We start from the raw sequence: 22036 nt of genomic DNA on the forward strand, positions 1-22036 counted from the left end.
AAAAGCTTGTTAAGAGTAAATAATATGTTAAATTCAAACAACAAACTTCACCCATCCAAGCTCTCCCCTTTCTGCTCCACTCTCTTCGCTCTCTCTCTCTCTTTTGGGGGATAGTGGCGATTTTCGTCCTATTCGTTCATTCTCTTTCGTCTTTTAAAGGAATCGCACGTATTCTGAGCACGCGGAAAACGCAGCAAATAAAATAGAATCCAAATCAAAGTTTAAGTGGAAGTGTGCTAAAAGCAAGTGAAAAAGTGAAAAACTTTCGAGTTCTCGGTTTTTGTGGAAAGCGCAAAATTCGAAAATCGGTGCATAGCGGAGCGGTTTATCAGCAAAGTTTACAGTAAATGAAAAAATATGCGGAATTCCTATTTGTGGCTTAGAAAAATGTGATATGCAAATTACTTTACCCACACTTACACACACATGTATAATTATAGCGTGCTTGATATATTTACAAATAGTTGAGGAATAAGGAAAACGTAATACGGAAAAAAGATAAGGGTTCCGGGCGCTCCCAATCCACTTCCCTCTGCCCCTCTCCCACACCATTTCCCGTAGGAGTTTCTCTGGAAAATCAATAAATTTTACATGGCGCACTCACACACTGACAAACAGACAGGCAGGCGGGAGTGCTAAAAGAAGGAGAAAAACAAGAGAGCAGGAAAAAGTAGGGAGAGCTTCAGCTCCCACACCACAAATACAGTGGGGGGCGTAAAATTAAGAGCCTTTTGGGCCAGTGATTTATGAACACATAAAATTAATGATAAATAACTGTGTTTACTTGATTGTTTTGCAAAGTGTTGTCAAATGTGTTTAAAAGTGTTTAAGTGCAAAAAAAGTACAAAAAAAAGTATAAAAACCCTCAAGTTGTTTGATGTTCATTACACGAAAAAGTTTTCCGGTTACAAGTATTTTTATGATAAAAATTGATTTGTGACTTATTTTGGTGACAAGCACTGTCGGTGTTTGGTTGTAAACAAACGTAAAAGTTTAAGTGTTAAATAAATTGGTTTTTTAATATGTTTGTAAAAAAAACAGTTTTTTTTTAAGTAATGAAGTTAATTTTTAAATATTTGATTTTTTCTTTGCTTTTATTTATTTATTTAATTTTTTTGTGTACGGTTTAGTGACCGAATAAAAACATTTTTTTTTTTAATTTATATGTTTTTAAAAAAGTTGATCCAATCTAAGTGACCGACACTGTGACAGTGCGGCTTTGCCGCCCTGCCGCAAGCTACTCGTTCTTGTTCTTGTTTTTGTTCCTGCCGCTGTGAAGTTCTCTTCTCGTTTGCTCTCCACCCCCTTGTTTCTGCTTCTTTTCGCTCCTGCTCGTTGACTATTTTATGGCCTGCGCTTCATTTGTGAATCTTGTTTCGCTATTTCCCGCCCCTTTTCGCCTCCTTCCTGCCCCCGTTGCTCTACTGCAGGCATGTGCCATGCAGACCAGATCTTCGCTCCGCTTCAAGGTCAGAGTAAGGTTAGCTCCGCACCGCGCCTCTCTTCTCTGCTCTGCTCTGAAGGGCCATGGCAGTGATTTCTGCTCCAGTGCCAACCATCCATCCCTCACGCCGAAAACAGTGGCGGCTGAAAAGCTGCGGCCAAGCGATTGCCGCAAATTGTTTTTCCTAATGGTCGCATCAAAATTAATGACTGCCACTTTGTGTTTGTATTTGTTTGGAGCATACTTTTTTGTTACACTGAGAAAAGAGGGTTTACGATATTTTTTCCTCCTCATAAACAGTAATTTGGAAATAAAGTTTCATATTCAAGAACTATTTGATAAAATTGAATAAACATACTTACTTAAAAATTTAAATTAAGCAGTAGGTTTTTTTAGGACACATGTACTAGGCAGACGCCGTAAAGTAGGCAATTCATGTTATTGCTTAATTTAACGGTTTTTTTTATTTGATTAGCGCACTGTTTTATTGAAACATTTTAGTATCCTTTTAAAATATAGCAATGAAATTAATAAAATATATACCCAGATTTATTTTTCGTGCAGTAGTCGGAAAATATTTGCCTTACTGCGTCACTGCCCTTTGACATTTACACTTTCTCTCTGCGTGGGGGGCAGCTTCCGAGCTGGCTCTCTGGTCCACCCACTCTCTTTCTCTCACTCTTTGTCTCTGGGGCTTTTGCTCTCCTGACATAACCGTTATGTAATCAGCACGGCATTTCTTAGTTTGCCGCAAAGAGAGAAAGGCTTTCGCAGTACAATTGCACTTCAATTTAAAGGATAACGTTCTTGCCTTTGTTTTATTACCCATTTCGTCTGTGTTTGTGTGTGTGCTCAAGCACTTAAAAAGGATTGTCTGAAATTGAGTGAGCAAATAAGATACAATAGACCCAGGACTTGAGAAGAGATTGTGCAAGATTTCCCCGAAAGTGTGAACTAAGCCTCCTCGTGCGGCTAAGTGCGTTTAAAGCCCTCTTTAAGCTTATCACGGATTGCTGAAGATGAAAAAGAAAGCAACCGTGGAATGTCTCAGTATTTTTCACATTAATGGTCATGCCTTCGCAGCTCATTCCTTATTGCAAACCCCCTTTGAAATCTGATATATTTTGCGGTCGCGGTTGAAATAAGGTGGCGCCGCAAGTTTGGTTTAATGGTTCAGTGATTTTCCAAACGGAAAACTTTTCAATTGCGTCGCAGCCTCTAAATTGGGTGAGCAGCTAGGGAAGAGCGGAGGCAACCGAAGCAAGTGCCCAAAGCAATTACGATAACATCGCAATCTAGTATTCCCTTAAATGGGGTTCCCTAGAGTATGATTAAAGAATCGTGCAGTCTAAAAATGTATTTATAATTTTATAAAAGGAAATAGAATTTCTTATCTAAAGTGACGTTTGTATAATATAAATAAATTAAATAATATTTAAATAAAAAGCAGGGTATTCAATGATCGGTAGACTAACCTTAGCGTTCCTTCTTGGATTTAAATGGACAACATTAAACATTAAAACCTCCTCTAATTTTCTTACTACTAGCTTCTTAGCACACTGAGTGGATTTGACTCACATAAGCTAGATTGCATACATTTCTTACTTGTGAACATGGTTGACTTTTAATAAATATTGACCATGATTGACTTTCCATTGCTAGGATTACTTTTTGTTGGGGTGAGCCTGATAAGCTCGGTCCCGAGGTCTATTACGGAAGAAGATAAACAGAAGCACCCAGAACAGAGAACTCGGGACTCAAGCCCCGATACCCCATCGAGTGAATCAGCCCCCCGCTGCAATTTACTTGCATTCTGTTTACATAACTCTGCCGAAACGATGGAGAAAGGGGCTCTGGAAGGGCTGCACAACCTACCCCAAAAGTGCAACCGATCCCAGCCAGATACGGTCATTGAAAACTAATGTAAATTGCGACGTTGCTTGTTTATTGACTGCAAACTGTAGTCGCCTCTTAATTGGAGAGGTTTCGGGGCGGTGGGGAGGTGTCCGCACCTATGCCATAAATAGCAAACAGCTGCGATAATTTTCTCGGGCAGACAGGAATTTATGGAGAAAATAAACAAGGGAACCTAAAGCTTTTCCAATAAGTAGTCATATTTTTATGTTATGACTACAAAAAGACCTACGGTTTTTAGTGTCTTAGCTTGAAAAATTTGAAACTTTCCCATATTTCTTTATTTATGTCTAGGGATGTTATGGGAACTCAATAGAGGTTCGTGAATAATCGGATATCTGACAAAATTGCATTTTTTAAATATTGAGCTCTCAAGAATACCTCTAATATTTACAGAATTGTTTGATATGTTTATTAGAATCAAAGTTATAGAATTTAAAAAGCGAGTGCTAATTGCTGGTTTGTTAGCACTTCCCAGATATACATAAAACTTTGGAACCTTCAAGACTTCAAGTTTAATTAGTTACTTAAATATTTTACCCAAGTCGCTAATAAGCAGTACGGTAAAGTTTAGTAATACCATATTGGTTTTTGTCGCCCAATCAAAGTCAATGCAAGTTATCAGCCATTCGACTCATTTTGTTATTAGAGGGGTTACTGAACAAGGTTAATTATAAGCCCTCTTACAGCCCTGGCGCCCACTGTAGGTGGAGATAAAAAAAAGTTCGCATAATTGTAATTACTTCTACGTAATTCCGAAGCGCAATAAAAACACAAAACCGCAAGACGTCCCGGGGGAATCTCTAATTAAACAGTGGGCCAGGCGATAATGGAAACAAATTGTAACTATTTTTAAAGCAATTGAGAAGATCCCTTTCGGAAATCCCCCCCCCCCCGTGGAATCGGGGCACACGGAAACTTTGCACAGCTGACTCAAGTGCACAGGTTGGAGGCCATAAAACAATAGGGGTACCAATAAAGTTGGTCCCGACCGACCACCTGATAAGCCCCCAGCCGGGTCAGATAATGCGCATTAATAATGGCAATAGAACTGCCCCCCACCGATGCCTCCCCCCTCTAATTTCTGGCCTATATCGTATCGTAAATCGCTGGTAAAAAAATTTTATAGTGGCTACTGGAGTTGGGTTCTTTAGTGATTTGAGATTGAGGCACGAAAGAAGGTTTCGCTTTGGCTAATGACTTTTCCATTGTACGGCGGTGATGTTCCAGAGCCTGGCACCCATTAGGACCGCCGATTATCCTCGATAATGGCCTCGTGACATGCCCCATCGTTAATTGCAAACTAACCACACGCAATGTTGTCGACGCATAATTTATTTATTTATTTCGGCTTTCGGGGTTATTGAAACTTGTTGCCTGCGCTTGTTTACATTATAAATAAATGTATATCGCAGGGGATAGATAGTATCTGTAGATGCGCATATATATATCGGACTGGCTCTCTGTGGATATGGGCCACACGCGGCTGGCGCGTTTCGGACTTTGAGCCAACGCAATGGAGGTGCTGACTATATCTCTCTCCGTATCTCCCGGCCTCCTCTCCGATCTCCGATCTATTCTAATCTGGTAGTCTGCAGACTTGTTTGCCATATTGGATTGCTTTTTTTTTCTCTTTTTGCTTTCCGCTCAAGTGGAAGTCTAAATATTTACGATGACTGCGAGGCCAGAGTCTGCGCTTTCAGGTCCCTGGAACACAGGGTGTCTCCTTTCCATTGCTCCGGTAATTATCCGTATTAACTAAATGTCACAATGGTAATTAGAAATTACCCTTTGTCACGTGATCGATAATTCCAATGGAATTTATGTTACGAACGGCATGGCGGCGATGTATATAGATAAAGTATATGTGTCTGTACTCTGAAAATAGCATTCTATTAGTCTGACGCATTTCAGAAAGTTATGCAAGGAGAACGGCGGAAATGTGATGAATTAAAGAAAGGAAATGGTCATTTGTCAATAATAAAATAGAGATAGATTAGTGCGAGTCGGGGTTTATATGAAAAACTTATCGGTTTATTCAACTTTTATGAAAGAAATGATTTATTTCTAACAACTTTCACAAGCATCTTTTATGCCTTAAAATAATTACATTTTTATCTTTATTCTAACACTTTTTTAGCTTTTGCTACTGAGAGCATAAATCCACACACTTATGTGTTTTATTCAAGTCATGATTATCAAGTTTTATTACGGCTTGTTTGGCCATAAAAAAGTGGCGAAAATTTCTTTTTTATATTCTCACTTATTGCGACTTATCTTTTGGTATCTCAGGGCTAGGTCAAAACTTTTCCACTGAACCCACTGATCAGATCATGCAATCTCTGGTCCCCTGGTGGGCCATTGTCTTGTCTCACATACGTCACATTTTCGCATTCCACGAGTCACACAACATGGGCCTTATCGGTCCCGTACGGGACTCTACTACGCATGCAGCCAGAAATCGAACATGTGTATATTTATAGCCCACTCCTCTCAATCACGCATGCAAATCGTGAATATCGCCTTATAGCATTGCTCCCCAATGGAACGCAATCTCATTGTACGAAAGGAAAAAACCTTTCCCAATCCCCCCATAGGAAGGTTCAGTGTGCCATTAAAGTGTTTGTGCCTGGGTCGTGAATGAATCTTATCTGGCTTGGTGGAATTGCCGGGGTGGCGGCGGGGTGTGCCAAAAGTTTATTAACTTAATAATAAAAAAAAACGAAAATAAAACATAATGAAAGAGAATTCCGTCTTCCTCTTGCCGCTGCCTCAGCCCCAGACACTCGCCCGGCACATGTTAGACGCCTGATACCAGATACCAAAAAGCCAAAAAAAAGGAACAAACATTTAACAAATATAAGAAATTCGGGGGTGTTTGAAATAGAGAGTGCCCCTTATAGACAAATAAAAAAGTTATACAGTAATTTAAATTATAAAGTCCTATTAACGCTGATAAATAAAGAACCAATCTCACTATGAGATTGGATTATATTTTAAGGATTATATTCATCTAGAAACAATATGTTCCCAAACCCTTAATACATATTTCGATTTTAGAACTTAAGCAATATATAACCGATCGATATACCCCCAATACTCTGGACTACCAGGTAGATTCTCGCAATAGAGAATATTATCGCTCGACCAATTTTCGGCACTTATCGCGGCGAGGTGCAGGCCGGGAACCGGTTCCATGGTCCCCATCTTCCGTGCTCCTCCTGAAATATCCCCCCAAGTGGCGAGACGGCGAGAATGTGTCACCCGAATGGTTCGCCAAAGATTGCGATGTGACGTGGTAGCCCCCGGCCAGATAATTCCGATCGCTCTCTGGGACTTTGAACCAGCGCCAGCTCGGTCGATCGTCTGCGGAGCACAATAGAAAGTCTCTCTGATTAGCTGGGAAGTGATTTAATATAGGCAATTGGAACCCATGAACTTGGAATCTAAACCCCTTACCACACTTTCCTCTTATCGCAGGTTTGCCTTTTTTGATTGATTAGTTTATGTTGGCCTAATTAAACGAATCCCACTATATAGAAGTTATTTTTGGGAAAGGGTATTGTGCAAAATAAAATTTAATCAAACGCACAGCGCAATGGAAAATTTTCAAAATAAGAAGTTCACCGTCAACATGACTTTCTAATGGAGAATCTATTTTTAACGAAGCTCACAAAGAGCAAAAATGTATCTGAAATGAAATGTGTATTTTCAAATGCATTTTTTCTGGTCAAAAGTTGAAGGACCCCATAGAGAGATATGTAAATGAAAAAATAATATTCCGTGTGTGACAGTGAGTTATTATTTCTTAGCTGATGTGTCAAGATACCGAGATGGAGCAGCATCAGAAATTCGACAAAAAGTATCTAAAATTATAATCCTAAGACAGCAGAACACCGATTTAATGACATTTTTGCTGTTGTTTTCGTATTGCTTCTGTTGAAAAAAAAACAGAATACGTTTTGTTGTTTATTTCACATATTTCAAATTGTTATTGCTCAATTGTTTTTGTTGTGCTGCAGCCTTTTGTAATTCGCATTTTAAAGCATTTTGTTGTGGTGTTTTTCAAGCCAGCTACATATATTTATATTACATATATAAATCATTCCACAATTGCATTTGATAACGTTTAACGATTCTAAATCTGGAACTGCCGTTCCTAGTTCGATAAAACAATGTAAAGATGGGGCGATTTTGTTGCATTACGTGAGCGCACGCTTTTCAAGGTTCCACTTCTGGATGCAACGATTGTTCAACCGAACCGTCAATCAATTGAATCGATCGATCGATCGTCGAACTGTCTATTTAGGGAGCAATTTAGAAAACCCATTCAGGTGAAGAGGTGCTCAGAGAGCGGGTTTGCGGGAGATTGAAAGCGTGCTAACTACAGTTTAAATCCTAGAACTTATATTTAGGGGATAAATAAATGTATTTTAGTACATTTAAAATTTTTGAATTGATAGATTTATATACTCCTACGATTTAGGAACAGAACGTAACTGGGGGCCGTTTCAAAATAAAGAGATAAATAATAGTAAATAATAAAAAAGTGTAATTTTAAAGAAAAAAGGAATACCACAACAAAGTTTTAATGAATTTGTTAAATCAAAAAATGTATTACATGCTTTTAGACCTCTTTTTTTAGGGTTTCGAAACCCCGGTGATGCTTATAGCTTTTGTTTTTATAAACAAATTAACAATTATTATTAATAATACTTGAATTTAATCAATATTTATAAAGTATTTCTTATAGAAGTGTCCCTGTGAATAGTTTTGCGATAAGCACAATTGCATTACATGATACGAGTATTGAATCAGAATTGAATCAGGCGCCCGATTGCATGGGCAACGGGGGGGCAGAGAGATATAGACGCGATGTTTTTATAGCGCTATATGAGAGAGTCCAAGTACGGAGAGGAATTTGCGGCGACCAGGAGAGAGTGTGATCATCTTGGGGCACGGGTTCTCGGATTCTCGGGTTCTCGACTGCTCCAACGCTCGGTCGTTGCTCATTCGCTTGTGAGCAGCCGTCAGTGTCGCGTGTGCCAGCAGCGAGATAAATTGAAATAAATATACAAAAATATCTAGCAGTGTACGTGTGTGTGTGTGTGTGAGTTGGGGGTGAAAATAGTGCAAAACGCAAGCGAAACAGTATAACTGAATATCGTGCAAAAATTATTTTCAAGTGCATTAAGCTGCAGACCAAAACAAACCGGGAAAAATACTCGAAATCAAATTTAAAATTTCCCTCTTTTTTACCATTTACTTGATCTTTTCAGCCAACAGAAAAACTGAACTAAAACTGTGCTAATTAAACCAGAAAGAACTGTTACTCTGTTAACTAAAAACTGTTTGAATTGTGTACGGTGTTGAACACGCTAAACCAGACTAAAAAAAAAATAAAGAAAACCGAGTGAAAATCAAATTAGATCGCGAGTGATTTTCAGCAAGTGCAACGGTAACAACGTATAATGGCACCAACAATCACTGACAATTGCGAATTTGAATGTGCTACTGTTGAGGCGACAACAACAACAACGACGATTAGCGGCGATAATTTCGATAACATCGATAATTCGGCCAGCAGCGGCAGCGATAACATCGAAGAATCGAATGAATTGCATTTGAGCGGAGAGCAGCAGGATCAGGATGTCCAGGAGCAGCAGCAGCAGCAGCAGATGCCATGGGAGGCACCCGGCAAACAGGGGCTCTACGATCCCCAGAACGAGCACGAGGCCTGCGGAGTCGGTTTCATCGTGGCCATCGATGGCAAGCGCTCTCACAAGGTAAGGATCAAGGACTCTTAATTCTTTTAATATTAATATTAAATAGAAAAACAACCTATTTTAAAAAGACAAACTAAAAGACTGTTCAGTGATCATCAATAAAAATTTGTACTGAATTTATTAAACCTTTCACCCACTCCCTATTTAAGTGTTATTTTTTAGACACTGCTGATCCTGCTAATCCTTCCAATTCTACCTCTTTCCATATTTAGATTCTACGTGATGCCCAGACCCTGTCAGAACGGATGAATCATCGTGGCGCCTGCGCCTGCGACAATGACACTGGCGATGGCGCTGGCGTCTTGGCTTCCATTCCTCACGGACTCTATGTCAAGGCTCTGTAAGTTCTACCTATAAGATCCGTACATATGTACTCAAAACACATACTATATATGCATGGTGCTTATTTATGCCGGTTCCTCTGGCGCCGTCGCCATTGATGAACGAACCGCTTACACGGGACCTGTCTGCGGGTTAGACTGACTGGCAGTGGAGGCGCTGGGGGAAAAGCGAGACGATATCGGTGCGATCTCGTGCGCGAAATACGAAAATAGTTTAGAGCTGCCGTGTCGTTTGTCGCTGTCTATCAGTTAAGGTTTACTCTCTAACAAAGAGTATAATCAATTTGGCATGAAGCTTGTTCAGAGAGGGTTTATGACTGATTTGCAGAGTATTTTGATTATACAAAATATATAAAACTTCTCTGAATGGTCAAAATGTTTACAATAAAAACGGGATACTTCAGGAATACATCTATTAAATTTTCTGCTCTCCCAAAAGGAGACACCATCGCATAGTCACATCCGATAGTGAGTCCCACTTTGCGTTATGACTGAATATAAGCACGTAACAATTTCTAGTGAGATATTTCGCTCTGAATACAACAATGTGTGAATGAGAATGCACTCATAATATCCATAAAATATTTATTAAAGCACACAGATGTTATCTTTGTTGCATGCAAGGGAGGGCATTAAAATTGCAATTGCCTTATTCCCCGATGGCTGGCTACCCTTCATTGGCCAACGTAACGTACTGTGAAGACAGAAATCGAGCGGACGTCAAAAATAGTCTGTTGAAATGAGGCACATCCACAGATCTGCAGAGATATATCCTCACTGCGGTGGAGACCAAGACGCAGTCATGGTCATGTACATAAAATGTGTACATATGTCTACCCGAGAGTATTTGCTAAAACCTACAACATCTGCTCTCTGCTCCCGACCGACGATTTCTGTTTTCTGTTTATTTTACTTATTTTGTCAGCATTTTGGCACGGTTCTTGTTTTCGTCACGCTTTGCTCAGAGCGGTATATATATAAAGTAAACCTAGTATATATATTAAATAGGCTATATATGGGATAAAACGTTTTTATAGGGACTAGCCAAAGTGAAGAGGGGCATGGAGGCCACACATTTGCAGGCAATTACTTTACTCAAATTATTCCATTCCACAATATTATATTATATTATTTAGCTTGACAATGCGAAATGGAAAAACACGGCAAGGTCCCCACTTGTAGCCCCCCACACTCGGTCCAGTGTAAATGGGGTACCAGATGTGCATAGTAATGAGGTTTAGTCTGGTTAGAATCAGACCAATGTCCAAGCGAAGAACAATTTGGGAATTTCACCAGCTGGAGGGCACTTAATATTAATAGATACTTAGGTTAGGGAGTTAATAGTAATGCTTGGATAGGTGAAAATTATTTTAATAATTTAATAAGAGGGTTTCATAGATATAATAGAGGTATTTACTGACCCAATTCTGAGCAGAATTGGCAAGCTCAATAAAAATTTAAAAATTATTTAAGCAAAAAGAAATGAAAATCATAGATTGTTTGACAAGTTTAATAGGGTTAACAGGTTTAAATCACTTAAATCAAAGTCAAACATGGTAAAGATTTCCATGAATTTAAGTTCAATTACATTGACCCCTATTTAATATTTGTTATCAGACTAAAACTTTGTTACCAGGGGGATATTTATGGATGAATATATAAATATATTTATCGATAAATGTCTGGTAGTTTTAAATTGGCATCCTTCTCAATGGAAGCCTAATGGAAAGCGTATTTCCCGAACCCTAGCTAATAAAAACGACACTGTCCCATAGATTTACAACTCAATGTGATAATCAATGGCGCGAATTTGCAACTATTTGCTATGTAATTAGTGGCCCAGCTGTCAGAATCTGTATAATATATATACAATAGAGAGGCGATAGATGGATGTGCCGACTGGTTGGGTGATTAAAACGCGTAATGTCGCACGACAGACCATAAATCTAGTTTAATTAGCGTCTGGCCCGAGGGTTTAATTGATATGTCCGAACATATTTCGGGTGTTCCGAGAGATTTTTAGAGGTTCTGGAGAGAAGCTTAAGAAATTCTGGTGAAATTCTTTGCATGCCACTCACAGAGAGCATGAAATTCCCTCTAGACACGCACACGTGCCAAGTGACGGAGGAGAGCTGACGACGAGATAGCGATCTGTGAGCAACAAGTCGTCGCCGGCGCCGAATGCCAAGTTCAAGGACCGCCTCAAGTCTTGGACTAATTGCGAAATTATGGCAAAACATTTAGCCGGTCAGTCCGTCAGCCGTCCAACGGATTGAGCGGAATGCTGCGACGTAATAAGAACGAGCTTCTCGGTTACGAGCTCAGCTGAAATGCACAGGGAGAAAAAAGTTGTACTTGAGGATTTTAAAATAAATAGGATATTAGGAAACATTGAATATTCTCTGGTAATTATAACAACAAAATGTAGGTTATAACTATTCTTTATAGATAAAAATAAATCATTTTTAAATAAGTTAACCTCTTAGGGTCTTGTTCATATAGATCGCTATATCAGAAGACATGCAGAAGGTTTTTTATAAGTCTGTTCACTCTTGGCATAAATACTGATAACATTTTCATGTCAGTGGTTCCTTATTAATAATAAAGGTAAATTAGCATTAACATAAGTGATTTTCAATCAAATTATGAATATATATCGAATTATGAATTGAAATATGAATTGAGAGTGAAATTGGTAATTTATATATTTTTTTTAAATAAGAAAATAAACCCAAGTTTTTAAAATTATCATCAATTTCTTTCTCTGTACAAATGCATATTTGAATGGCAAGTAATAACAGGTGGTGATAGTCAGACGATTCAAGCGAATCGGTGGGGTATATGGGGTGGTTATAAGTTGTGACGGCTGGACCGCTGACAGCTTCTCGAGAGACGCTGATAAGGTGAGACTTGTGGATGAATGAACGACTGAAATAACTGAACCGGGCGAGTCGGATTCAATTGCAGTAAATGGAAACCTGACTATGAGCGATTTAATGGCGCATTACTATAGACATTTTAGGAGGGGGAATGTGTACAAGTAGTGCGCCATAGCCGTGACCCAATCAAGAGAATGAGAGAGAATCCATTATGAGGAAGCTGGAAATGCATAAATAATACTTATTACAAAATCTTTTCACTAATCTCCATTACTTTCTTTTCCCCTTTCAGTGCCAAGCAAGCTGTAACCTTGCCGGACTTGGGTGACTATGCCACGGGCATCTTTTACCTGGATGAGGCCCAGCATGCTGCCGCCGAGAAGGAGTTCGATGAGCTGGCCAAGAGCCTTGGCTTGGAGGTGATTGCCTGGCGCACTGTGCCGGCCAATCAGGCAGCCATCGGCGTGGTGGCCCGCAAGTCGGAGCCTCTGTCGCGTCAGGTGTTTGTGCGTCGTCCCGAGGGCAGCGATGAGAAGACCTTCCAGCGGCAAGTGTTCGTTCTGCGGAAGAGGGCCAGTCACGAGCTGATCAAACCCGGTCGACGCTTCTACATCTGCTCGATGTCCGATCGCACGGTGGTGTACAAGGGTCTCTTCACCTCGGACCAGCTGTGGGACTACTACACGGACCTCAAGGATCCCGAGTTCGAGACGTACCTGGCCTTGGTCCACACGCGCTTCTCCACCAACACCTTCCCCAGCTGGGAACGGGCCCATCCACTCCGGGTACTCGCCCACAACGGTGAGATCAACACTCTCCGGGGAAACGTGAACCTGATGAAGGCGCGCGAGGGCGTGATGCAGTCGGATCTGTTCGGGGATCAGCTGAAGAAGCTCTATCCCGTGGTGGAGCCGAATCTCTCGGACTCGGGCAGCTTTGACTGCGTGCTCGAGTTCATTACCATGGCCAGCGAGCGATCGCTGCCGGAGTCGGTGATGACCATGGTGCCGGAGGCCTGGCAGAACGACAAGACGATGCCGCAGGAGAAGCGCGACTTCTACCAGTGGGCCGCCTGTGTGATGGAGCCCTGGGATGGTCCGGCTCTGATCAGTTTCACCGATGGCCGCTACATTGGCGCCGTTCTTGATCGCAATGGACTGCGTCCCTCGCGCTTCTACGTGACCAAGGAGAACGTGCTGGTCATGGCCTCTGAGGTGGGCGTCTACGATGTGGATCCATCGCAGGTCACCCTGAAGAGTCGCTTGAAGCCGGGCAGGATGTTACTGGTGGACACCAAGGAGCAGAAGCTTATCCAGGACATTGAGCTGAAGGCCACGATCTCCAAGTCGAGGCCCCACTCTGAGTGGCTGCAGCAAAAGGTGGGTTATGGGGACGTGAATATAGAAGGGTCTATGGATTTCTTGGATATTAAATTATTTTGGGAGTATAGAAAAATATAAGAAATATATTCTTTGAAATTGTATTAAATTATATAAAATAAAATTATATTTTTTTTATGGAATATTCATAATTTCGAAATACGTTCGTCTTCAATTTTATGACATTCTGTGTTATTTTTAAACACATTCCTCAAATATATATTCAATCAAACTTTTGCAAAATCTTATTTTTATTATAAAATTCTCAGAATACTTTTTTATACGAACATTTTTATTGTTTTTATGAAATTTCTCATAAATACATAGGTACATTTTTGTAAATTAGAATTCAATATCCAAGAAATCCAACTATTCTACACAGATCAGGCTCACAGGCTCGATTCCCACTACTACTAATCATCTCGAGTGACACTCAACTCATCTCCAGACACGAAATTTTGGCAAACTAAATGATCGAATCGAATAATCTAATAATATATGTATCTGGTCTAAATTCGTCCATTCTCTCTCATGCTATCCCCTAAATCTGAATCTCAAATGTGTGTGTGTTTGTTGTGGGACTGATGCAGATGGTGAGTTAACGAACCCAGAGGTTGCCCTAGGTCCTAGCCCAAGATTTGAAGTAGTCCGTAGAGCTGCGTTCCGTTATTGCCTCCCCGTTGCGTTCCATTATGCATGCTCTTTGGTTGCTTTTTGCTCTTCCTCCTCCCGTGAATCCCCTTAATCGGTCTCTTGTGCTCTTGAACAGATCACCCTGGACGAGATTCGCAATGCGAATGTGCTCAACACTCCGCAGGTGGATGAGCTGGCCAAGCTTCCTGCCTCCCAGAGGGGCATCTTCGATCCACGTCTCTCCCTGTTCGGTTACACCACGGAGACGGTCAACATGCTGCTCATTCCCATGTTCAAGAACAAGTAAGTGGTATTGGGAGATATCTCATCCATTTTACTGAACACTATCCTCACTATGTAAATCCAGGAAGGAAGCTCTTGGCTCCATGGGCAACGATGCCCCGCTGGCCTGCCTCTCTAGCTTCCAGCCGATTCCCTACGAGTACTTCAAGCAGCTGTTCGCCCAGGTGACCAACCCGCCCATCGATCCATTCCGCGAGAAGGTGGTCATGTCGATGCAGTGCCCCCTCGGACCGGAGGCCAATCTGCTGCAGCCATCGGCGCAGCAGGTGCACCGCATCTGGCTGACCAATCCCATACTGAGCATTCCAGACACCCAGCTGCTCAAGCGGAACACGCACCGCGGCTGGCGGACCAAGGTCCTGGACATCACATTCCAGTACAACGACGGCGTCCAGGGCTACCTGGACTGCATCGATCGTGTGTGCCGCGAGGGCTATTCGGCGGCTCAGGCTGGCTACCAGCTGCTGGTGATCTCCGATCGTGGAGCAGGAATTGGCGGCAAGGTAGCCGTGTCCGCTCTGCTGGCACTGGGAGCCCTGCATCACCATCTGATCGAGACGCTGCAGCGCATGAAGGTGGGCATTGTGGTGGAGACGGCGGAGGCCCGCGAAGTCCACCACATCTGTGTGCTCCTCGGCTACGGAGCAGATGCCATCTGCCCGTATCTGGCCTTCGAATTGGCCCAGGCTCTGCGAGATGACGGAGTAATCGGACCGGAGGTCAGCGACAAGCAGATCTACGCCGCCTATGCCCAGGCCATTGACACGGGCATTGCCAAGGTGATGGCCAAGATGGGCATCAGCACTTTGCAGTCTTACAAGAGTGCCCAGATCTTCGAGGCTGTGGGATTGGGCACCGATCTCGTGGCCAAGTGCTTCCGCGGCACCCAGAGCCGCATCGGTGGCGTCACCCTGGAAATTCTGGCCAAGGAGGGCCTGGAGCGATATCAGCTCACCTATGGCAAGACCTCGCCGGACACGCGCATCCTAAGGAATCCGGGACAATACCACTGGCGTCACGGTGGCGAGGCCCACATCAACGAGCCCTCCTCCATTGGCAGCCTGCAGGAGGCGGCGGTCAACAAGAACCTGGATGCATTTGAGGCCTTCAAGAAGACCACGCTGGAGAGTGTGCGCCGGTGTGCGCTGCGCGGACAGCTAGATTTCGTCACTGATCGCCAGAAGATTGATCTATCGGAGGTGGAGCCCGCCAGCGAGATTGTCAAGCGGTAAGTGGTCCTAGGAGCTATAGAAATCTTGAATCTGTATATATTTACTTTGTGATAAAACAGCTTTGCCACTGGCGCCATGAGCTTTGGCAGCATCTCCCTGGAGGCCCATCAGACTCTGTCCATTACCATGAATCGCATTGGCGGCAAGAGCAACACGGGCGAAGGTGGCGAGGATTCTGATCGTTATTTGAGTAAGTTTAAAGAGGGTTTTTATAGGGATTAGGTGTCCTAACTCCACCTCTTTCCCCTGCAGATCAGGACCCCAATAACAGCCGCCGTTCTGCTATCAAGCAGGTGGCTTCCGGTCGCTTTGGCGTGACCGCCTCTTACCTGGCCAATGCCGATGATCTGCAGATCAAGATGGCCCAGGGAGCCAAGCCAGGTGAGGGTGGCGAGCTGCCGGGCTATAAGGTGACCAAGGACATAGCCAAGACCCGAAAGTCGGTGCCCGGAGTGGGTCTTATCTCCCCACCGCCGCATCACGACATTTACTCCATCGAAGATCTGGCCGAGCTGATCTACGACTTGAAGTGCTCCAATCCCAATGCACGCATCAGTGTGAAGCTGGTGTCCGAGGTGGGCGTTGGTGTGGTGGCTTCCGGTGTGGCCAAGGTGAGTTGGTAGAAGGTTCCTTTAGGATTTACTCTTTGTTATCGTGATTATCCCATTGCAGGGCAAAGCCGAGCATATTGTTATTTCGGGACATGATGGTGGAACCGGCGCCAGCTCTTGGACAGGCATCAAGAATGCCGGTTTGCCCTGGGAGCTGGGCGTGGCCGAGACCCATCAGGTGCTGGTGCTGAACAATCTACGATCACGGTAAGTTTCCGACCAGGAGAAAGCCGGCTTCAGAGCCATTTCCGCTCTCTCCTCTTGTGTTGTTACTAATCATGAACCGATACATTACCGAAGTGCCTGGTGGTTATCCAGATGACAGCGTTGGAAAACCTGTTCAGAACATGTATTCCCAAAATGCAGAGATCCATTGATCATCGGAAAGTTGTTGGGCTGATCCCCCGTAGACACAACCCCATTGAAACTCCTCCTCCGTACATGTGGCCAGTGGGAGCGGTGTGGGCAGGAGGACGATGACACGGCGGATGGGCAAGACAGGCAGAAGAGACTGACTTGAAAGCCTGCTTAAGGAAGGGATCCATATTAAATGGAGCCTCTAACTCCATTGGCATTGTGACCTGAACTGATTCTCTGATGTGGAAAAGAGTTTCTATCAAAGAAGAGATGATTGGCACTCAAAAAATCCAGGGATTTACCCAGTTAAAATCTAAAAGAAAACAAGAAAACCCATAATCATATCCTGAAGCGATGAAATCAAGGAAATATCCGTGATCTAAGCCACTTTCCCAGCCAGCAGATAAACGATACACGATTCGATCGATCCGAAAACCACATCCCAACTCCAGTCCACTCGCTCTACTCCACTCCACTCACTTGCTCACTCGATCACGTTCGTCGCGCTGTGCTCCATTCGTAATTTCTTCTCATTACATTGAACCTTCGGCGGGTCTTGAGTTAGCTAACATTGCCTTCCTTTCTATGTCGTGTCTTCCCCCCACTCTTAAACGGTCTGGATTTGATGATGATGATGACGATGCTTCCTCCTGGATGGTTCTCCCCGCTCCTTTAGTGTGATTGTACAAGCCGATGGACAGCTGCGCACAGGATTCGATGTAGTGGTGGCTGCTTTGTTAGGTGCCGATGAGTTTGGTTTCAGTACAGCTCCTTTGATAGTCATGGGTAAGTAAAAGGATCCTTGTTTTTGAAATATTATATCCTAAATAATGGTAAATCCTAATGGCTTATCCTATTATTTTAGTAAATATATTTTTTATATTTAAATACCATTTGTTCTTCCTAATTATAGGCTGCACCATGATGCGCAAGTGTCACTTGAACACCTGTCCTGTGGGCATTGCCACCCAGGATCCAGTGCTGCGCAAGAAATTCACTGGCAAGCCAGAGCATGTGATTAACTTCTTCTTCATGCTGGCAGAGGATGTAAGTACCTAAATAAATATTATTATCCTTAATTTCATACTCACATCTCTCGCTTCCTTATTAGATCCGCAAAATCATGGCCGGCTTGGGCATTCGCAAGTTCCAGGATCTGATTGGTCGCACCGATCTCCTGCGCATCGCCAGCCAGCGCGATGCCAAGGCCAGTAACTTGGACTTGAAGCTGCTCCTGCAGCCAGCATTGGAACTACGTCCTGGCACCAACATAGTGGGTGGCTCGGTAAAGCAGGACTTCCAGCTGGAGAAGCGTGCGGACAACCAACTGATTGCCAAGGCCCAGCAGATCTTCAGTGGCGCCGACGACAATGTCACGGTCAAGATGCGCATTCACAACGAGGAGCGAGCCTTCGGTTCTACTCTCAGCTACCATATTGCTTGGTGGGTTTCAAATTTTATCGTTTTTATTTACAGATAATCCTTATTTGTCCTTACAGCAAATATGGCGAGGCTGGCCTGCCCGCTGGCAAGAGCATCGACATCTTCCTGGAGGGCTCCGCCGGCCAGAGCTTCTGCGCCTTCTTGGCTCGCGGCGTTAATGTCACTCTGAAGGGCGATGCCAACGATTATGTGGGCAAGGGTCTGTGCGGTGGCAACGTGGTCATCACTCCGCCGGACACGGCTCCCTTCGAGTCGCACCTGAACGTGATCGTGGGCAATGTCTGCCTGTATGGAGCCACCGAGGGAACCGCCTACTTCCGCGGCATTGCCGCCGAGCGCTTCTGCGTGCGCAACTCTGGAGTCACGGCTGTGGTGGAGGGCGTGGGTGACCACGGCTGCGAGTACATGACTGGAGGATTGGTGGTCATTCTGGGTCTCACTGGCCGTAACTTTGCCGCTGGAATGTCCGGTGGAATAGCCTATGTGTACGACATAGACGGATCCTTCAAGCCCAAGGTGAATCCGGAGAGTGTGGAGCTGCTGCCGCTGGAGATTGGCAAGGATGTGCAGCTGGTGAAGCAATTGCTGGGCGATTTCATTGAGAAGACCGGCTCCAAGGTGGCCAAGGAGCTACTCGATAACTGGGCCGAGGCACAGGCCAAGTTCGTCAAGGTCTTCCCGTACGAGTACCAGAAGGCCCTCCAGGACATGGCCGAGCAGGAGGCGGCGGAGCAACCTCTGAAGCCAGCCGCCATCGAGAATGGCAATGGCAAGCATGAGCCGCACATTAAGGACATCGAGGAGGCCATCCAGGACGTGGCCCTAGAGCAGAAGCGGGCCGACCGCGTTTTGGACAAGACCCGCGGCTTCGTCAAGTACAAAAGGGAATCGGCGCCCTACCGCGATGCCGGGGAGCGACAAAAGGACTGGGACGAGGTCTATAACTTCCCGCATGTGCGCAAGAACCTAAAGGTCCAGGCTGCTCGCTGCATGGAGTGCGGCGTTCCCTTCTGCCAGTCCAACTCCACGGGCTGCCCGCTGGGCAACATCATTCCCAAGTGGAACGACCTCGTCTTCCACGGCGAGTGGCAGGAGGCGCTGCGCCAGCTGCTGCAGACCAACAACTTCCCGGAGTTCACCGGCCGCGTCTGTCCCGCTCCCTGCGAGGGCTCCTGTGTCCTGGGCATCTCGGAGCCGGCGGTGACGATCAAGAACATCGAGTGCGCCATCATCGACCATGCCTTCGAGCAGGGCTGGATCAAGGCGGAGATTCCCGAGGTGCGCACCGGCAAGCGGGTGGCCATTGTGGGCTCCGGGCCTTCGGGTCTGGCTGCCTCCCAGCAGCTGAACCGCGCCGGTCACTTTGTGACCGTCTTCGAGCGCAACGATCGCGTCGGTGGACTGTTGCAGTACGGCATTCCCACGATGAAGCTCTCCAAGGAGGTGGTCAAGCGGCGAGTGGACTTGATGGCCGACGAGGGCATCGAGTTCCGCACCAATGTCCATGTGGGCAAGGACCTGAAGGCCGAGCAGCTGCTGCAGGAGTACGACGCCGTCCTCCTGACCACGGGCTCCACTTGGCCCCGCGACCTGCCGCTGGCCAATCGTGACCTGAAGGGCATCCACTTCGCCATGGAGTTCCTGGAGGCGCAGCAAAAGAAGCAGCTGGGCGGCAAGCAGGACATCATCTCGGCTGCGGGCAAGGATGTGATCATTATTGGCGGCGGTGACACCGGTTGCGATTGCATTGCCACCTCGCTCCGTCAGGGTGCCAAGAGCATCACCACATTCGAAATTCTTCCGGAGCCGCCGCAGAAGCGCGCCGAGGACAACCCCTGGCCGCAGTGGCCGAAGGTCTTCCGCGTCGACTACGGCCACGAGGAGGTGAAGCTGAAGTGGGGCAAGGATCCACGCCAGTACTGCACCACCACCAAGGAGTTTGTCGGCGAAAATGGCACCATCAAGGGCGTGAACACCGTCGAGGTGGAGTGGACCAAGACGGAGACGGGACAGTGGCGCATGGCGGAGGTGGCCGGCTCTGAGAAGTACTTCCCCGCCGACCTTATACTGCTGGCCATGGGCTTCCTGGGGCCGGAGAAGACGGTGCCCGGGGAGCTGGGCCTGGAGCTGGATCCGCGTGGCAATGTGAAGGCCTGCAATGGACAGTATGGCACCTCCAACTCCAAGGTGTTTGCGGCGGGCGGTAAGTCTGAAGAAGTGTCTATAACACAGACCCCAAAAATATTTTTTATTATAAATCTCCCTAAACGCAGGATAAGCCATAAGAAATCCCCATTACTCACTCCCTTTATCACTCCTCCATTCACAGATTGCCGGCGTGGCCAGTCGCTGGTCGTCTGGGCCATCACCGAGGGTCGTCAGGCCGCTCGTCAGGTGGACTCCTATTTGACCGGTCGCCCTAGCGGGCTGCCAGGTCCTGGCGGCGTCATTGCGACGTCCTAAGCTGGAGAGCAGCAGCAGCAGCAGCTAATGTCAAGTTTTGTGTGCGTGCATCGTCCTTAGCCTAGAGAGCGATATTCTTTACCGATTTGCAATTTGTGATTTTTATTTTCGCGATTTTAGTTTAGTTTACACACTAAAAAAAAAGAAAAAGACTTGAGTTTTTTTACACACCAAAAACCAAAAACAAAACGAAACACGTTTCATTTACTTAGTTTTATTTTCATCACAAAGCTGGCTGGGAACTGAATTGAGTTGTTTGTGGTTCGTCGAGACGATGATGCCCTCCATAGGATGAAGCTGCGGCAGATGTCAATTAAGAGTGCGAGATGCTGATTGGAGCCAATCGAATACTTATATATCTTAAAGGAAATCGAATATCCAAACAAAAACCTAAGGACAATAACTAGAAATTTACCGTTTATCGTTAAACAAGAGAATACTTAGAAAATGCATTTTATTTCAATGTTGTTCGACTTGTGTTGCCTGTTCTTTGAAAACTATAAAATGTGACAAATTGGTATGCTGATCTCCACCCTCCTATATACACATTTACACACGATATAATGCGTATATAGCAATAATATATATGCAGGACAGACACAAATGTATTAAACTCTCGGCCAATATCGTAACGCATTTTTTTTAGATGTTGTTTGTGTGTTTTGAACTGCATTCGACCGTTAACCGCAGAAGTACCTAAGTGGCTATTGTTAAAACAGAATGTGCTCTTTACGTGCAGTTATAGGTGTTGAATACAATAAAAAATACCACTATTTATACAACACATATATATTTAACCCCAACTGTATACCCTTATACATACATACATCAACTATATATGAATATATTTATGTGCAAGCATTTGATGAAATAAATATTCAAACTATTACAAGGCAAACTCTTAGAGATTTTAAATTTTTTAAGGGGGAAAGAGATTTAAATAAAAACAAAAGTAACGAGAATAATTCAAATTTCGAGCTTAAGTTTCAGTGTTGTAAAACGAGCCTATTTAACGGTATCCGATACTTGAAATTATCGATAGTTGTAAGTAGAAGCCCTGGTTTTTTAGATTTAAAATTTCATTAATATTTTTAATAAATTAACAATTTAAAAATTGTTTATATATTTTTATATTACAATTTTCGTAAAAATTTATATAAACATGGCGATCACTCTCTATGCCAGTAATATAGTATATTAATATAATTTTGACACAAATAAAATGTTTTAAGTTTCTTAAAAAAAGTTTAA

The 22036-nt window shown here is 44.1% G+C and overlaps 1 protein-coding gene across 4 annotated transcripts; it reads left to right on the forward strand.

Annotated features, from left to right (window-relative positions):
• Positions 1–158: 158 nt before the first annotated feature.
• LOC108078779 (uncharacterized) lies at positions 159–21683 on the forward strand. Of its 4 annotated transcripts, none has more exons than XM_070286044.1 (14): positions 159–343; positions 8638–9144; positions 9357–9484; positions 12657–13743; positions 14513–14679; positions 14744–15907; positions 15971–16101; positions 16164–16522; positions 16584–16729; positions 17556–17665; positions 17793–17926; positions 17991–18322; positions 18379–20525; positions 20652–21683. In XM_070286044.1, exons 2-14 carry the CDS (start codon positions 8830–8832, stop codon positions 20783–20785), a joined length of 6354 nt encoding a protein of 2117 aa, XP_070142145.1. In that variant the 5' UTR covers positions 159–343; positions 8638–8829; the 3' UTR covers positions 20786–21683. The 4 variants fall into 4 exon arrangements, 3 of the variants coding, with proteins under 3 accessions (XP_070142145.1, XP_017028317.1, XP_070142146.1); XM_017172828.3 differs by lacking the exon at positions 159–343 and adding an exon at positions 8363–8468; XM_070286045.1 differs by lacking the exon at positions 159–343 and adding an exon at positions 8370–8450.
• Positions 21684–22036: the final 353 nt, after the last annotated feature.

The sequence above is a fragment of the Drosophila kikkawai genome, chromosome 3L (genome assembly GCF_030179895.1).
Source record: "Drosophila kikkawai strain 14028-0561.14 chromosome 3L, DkikHiC1v2, whole genome shotgun sequence".
Lineage (NCBI taxonomy): Eukaryota > Metazoa > Arthropoda > Insecta > Diptera > Drosophilidae > Drosophila > Drosophila kikkawai.

Excerpts from the sequence above, each read along its gene's own strand:
- LOC108078779 (XM_070286044.1), top strand. The coding sequence starts at position 8,830 with ATGGCACCAACAATCACTGACAATTGCGAATTTGAATGTGCTACTGTT. Across the intron at positions 16,523-16,583 it reads TGGCTTCCGGTGTGGCCAAG|GGCAAAGCCGAGCATATTGT; the intron begins GTGAGTTGGTAG and ends ATCCCATTGCAG. Across the intron at positions 17,666-17,792 it reads AGCTCCTTTGATAGTCATGG|GCTGCACCATGATGCGCAAG; the intron begins GTAAGTAAAAGG and ends TCCTAATTATAG.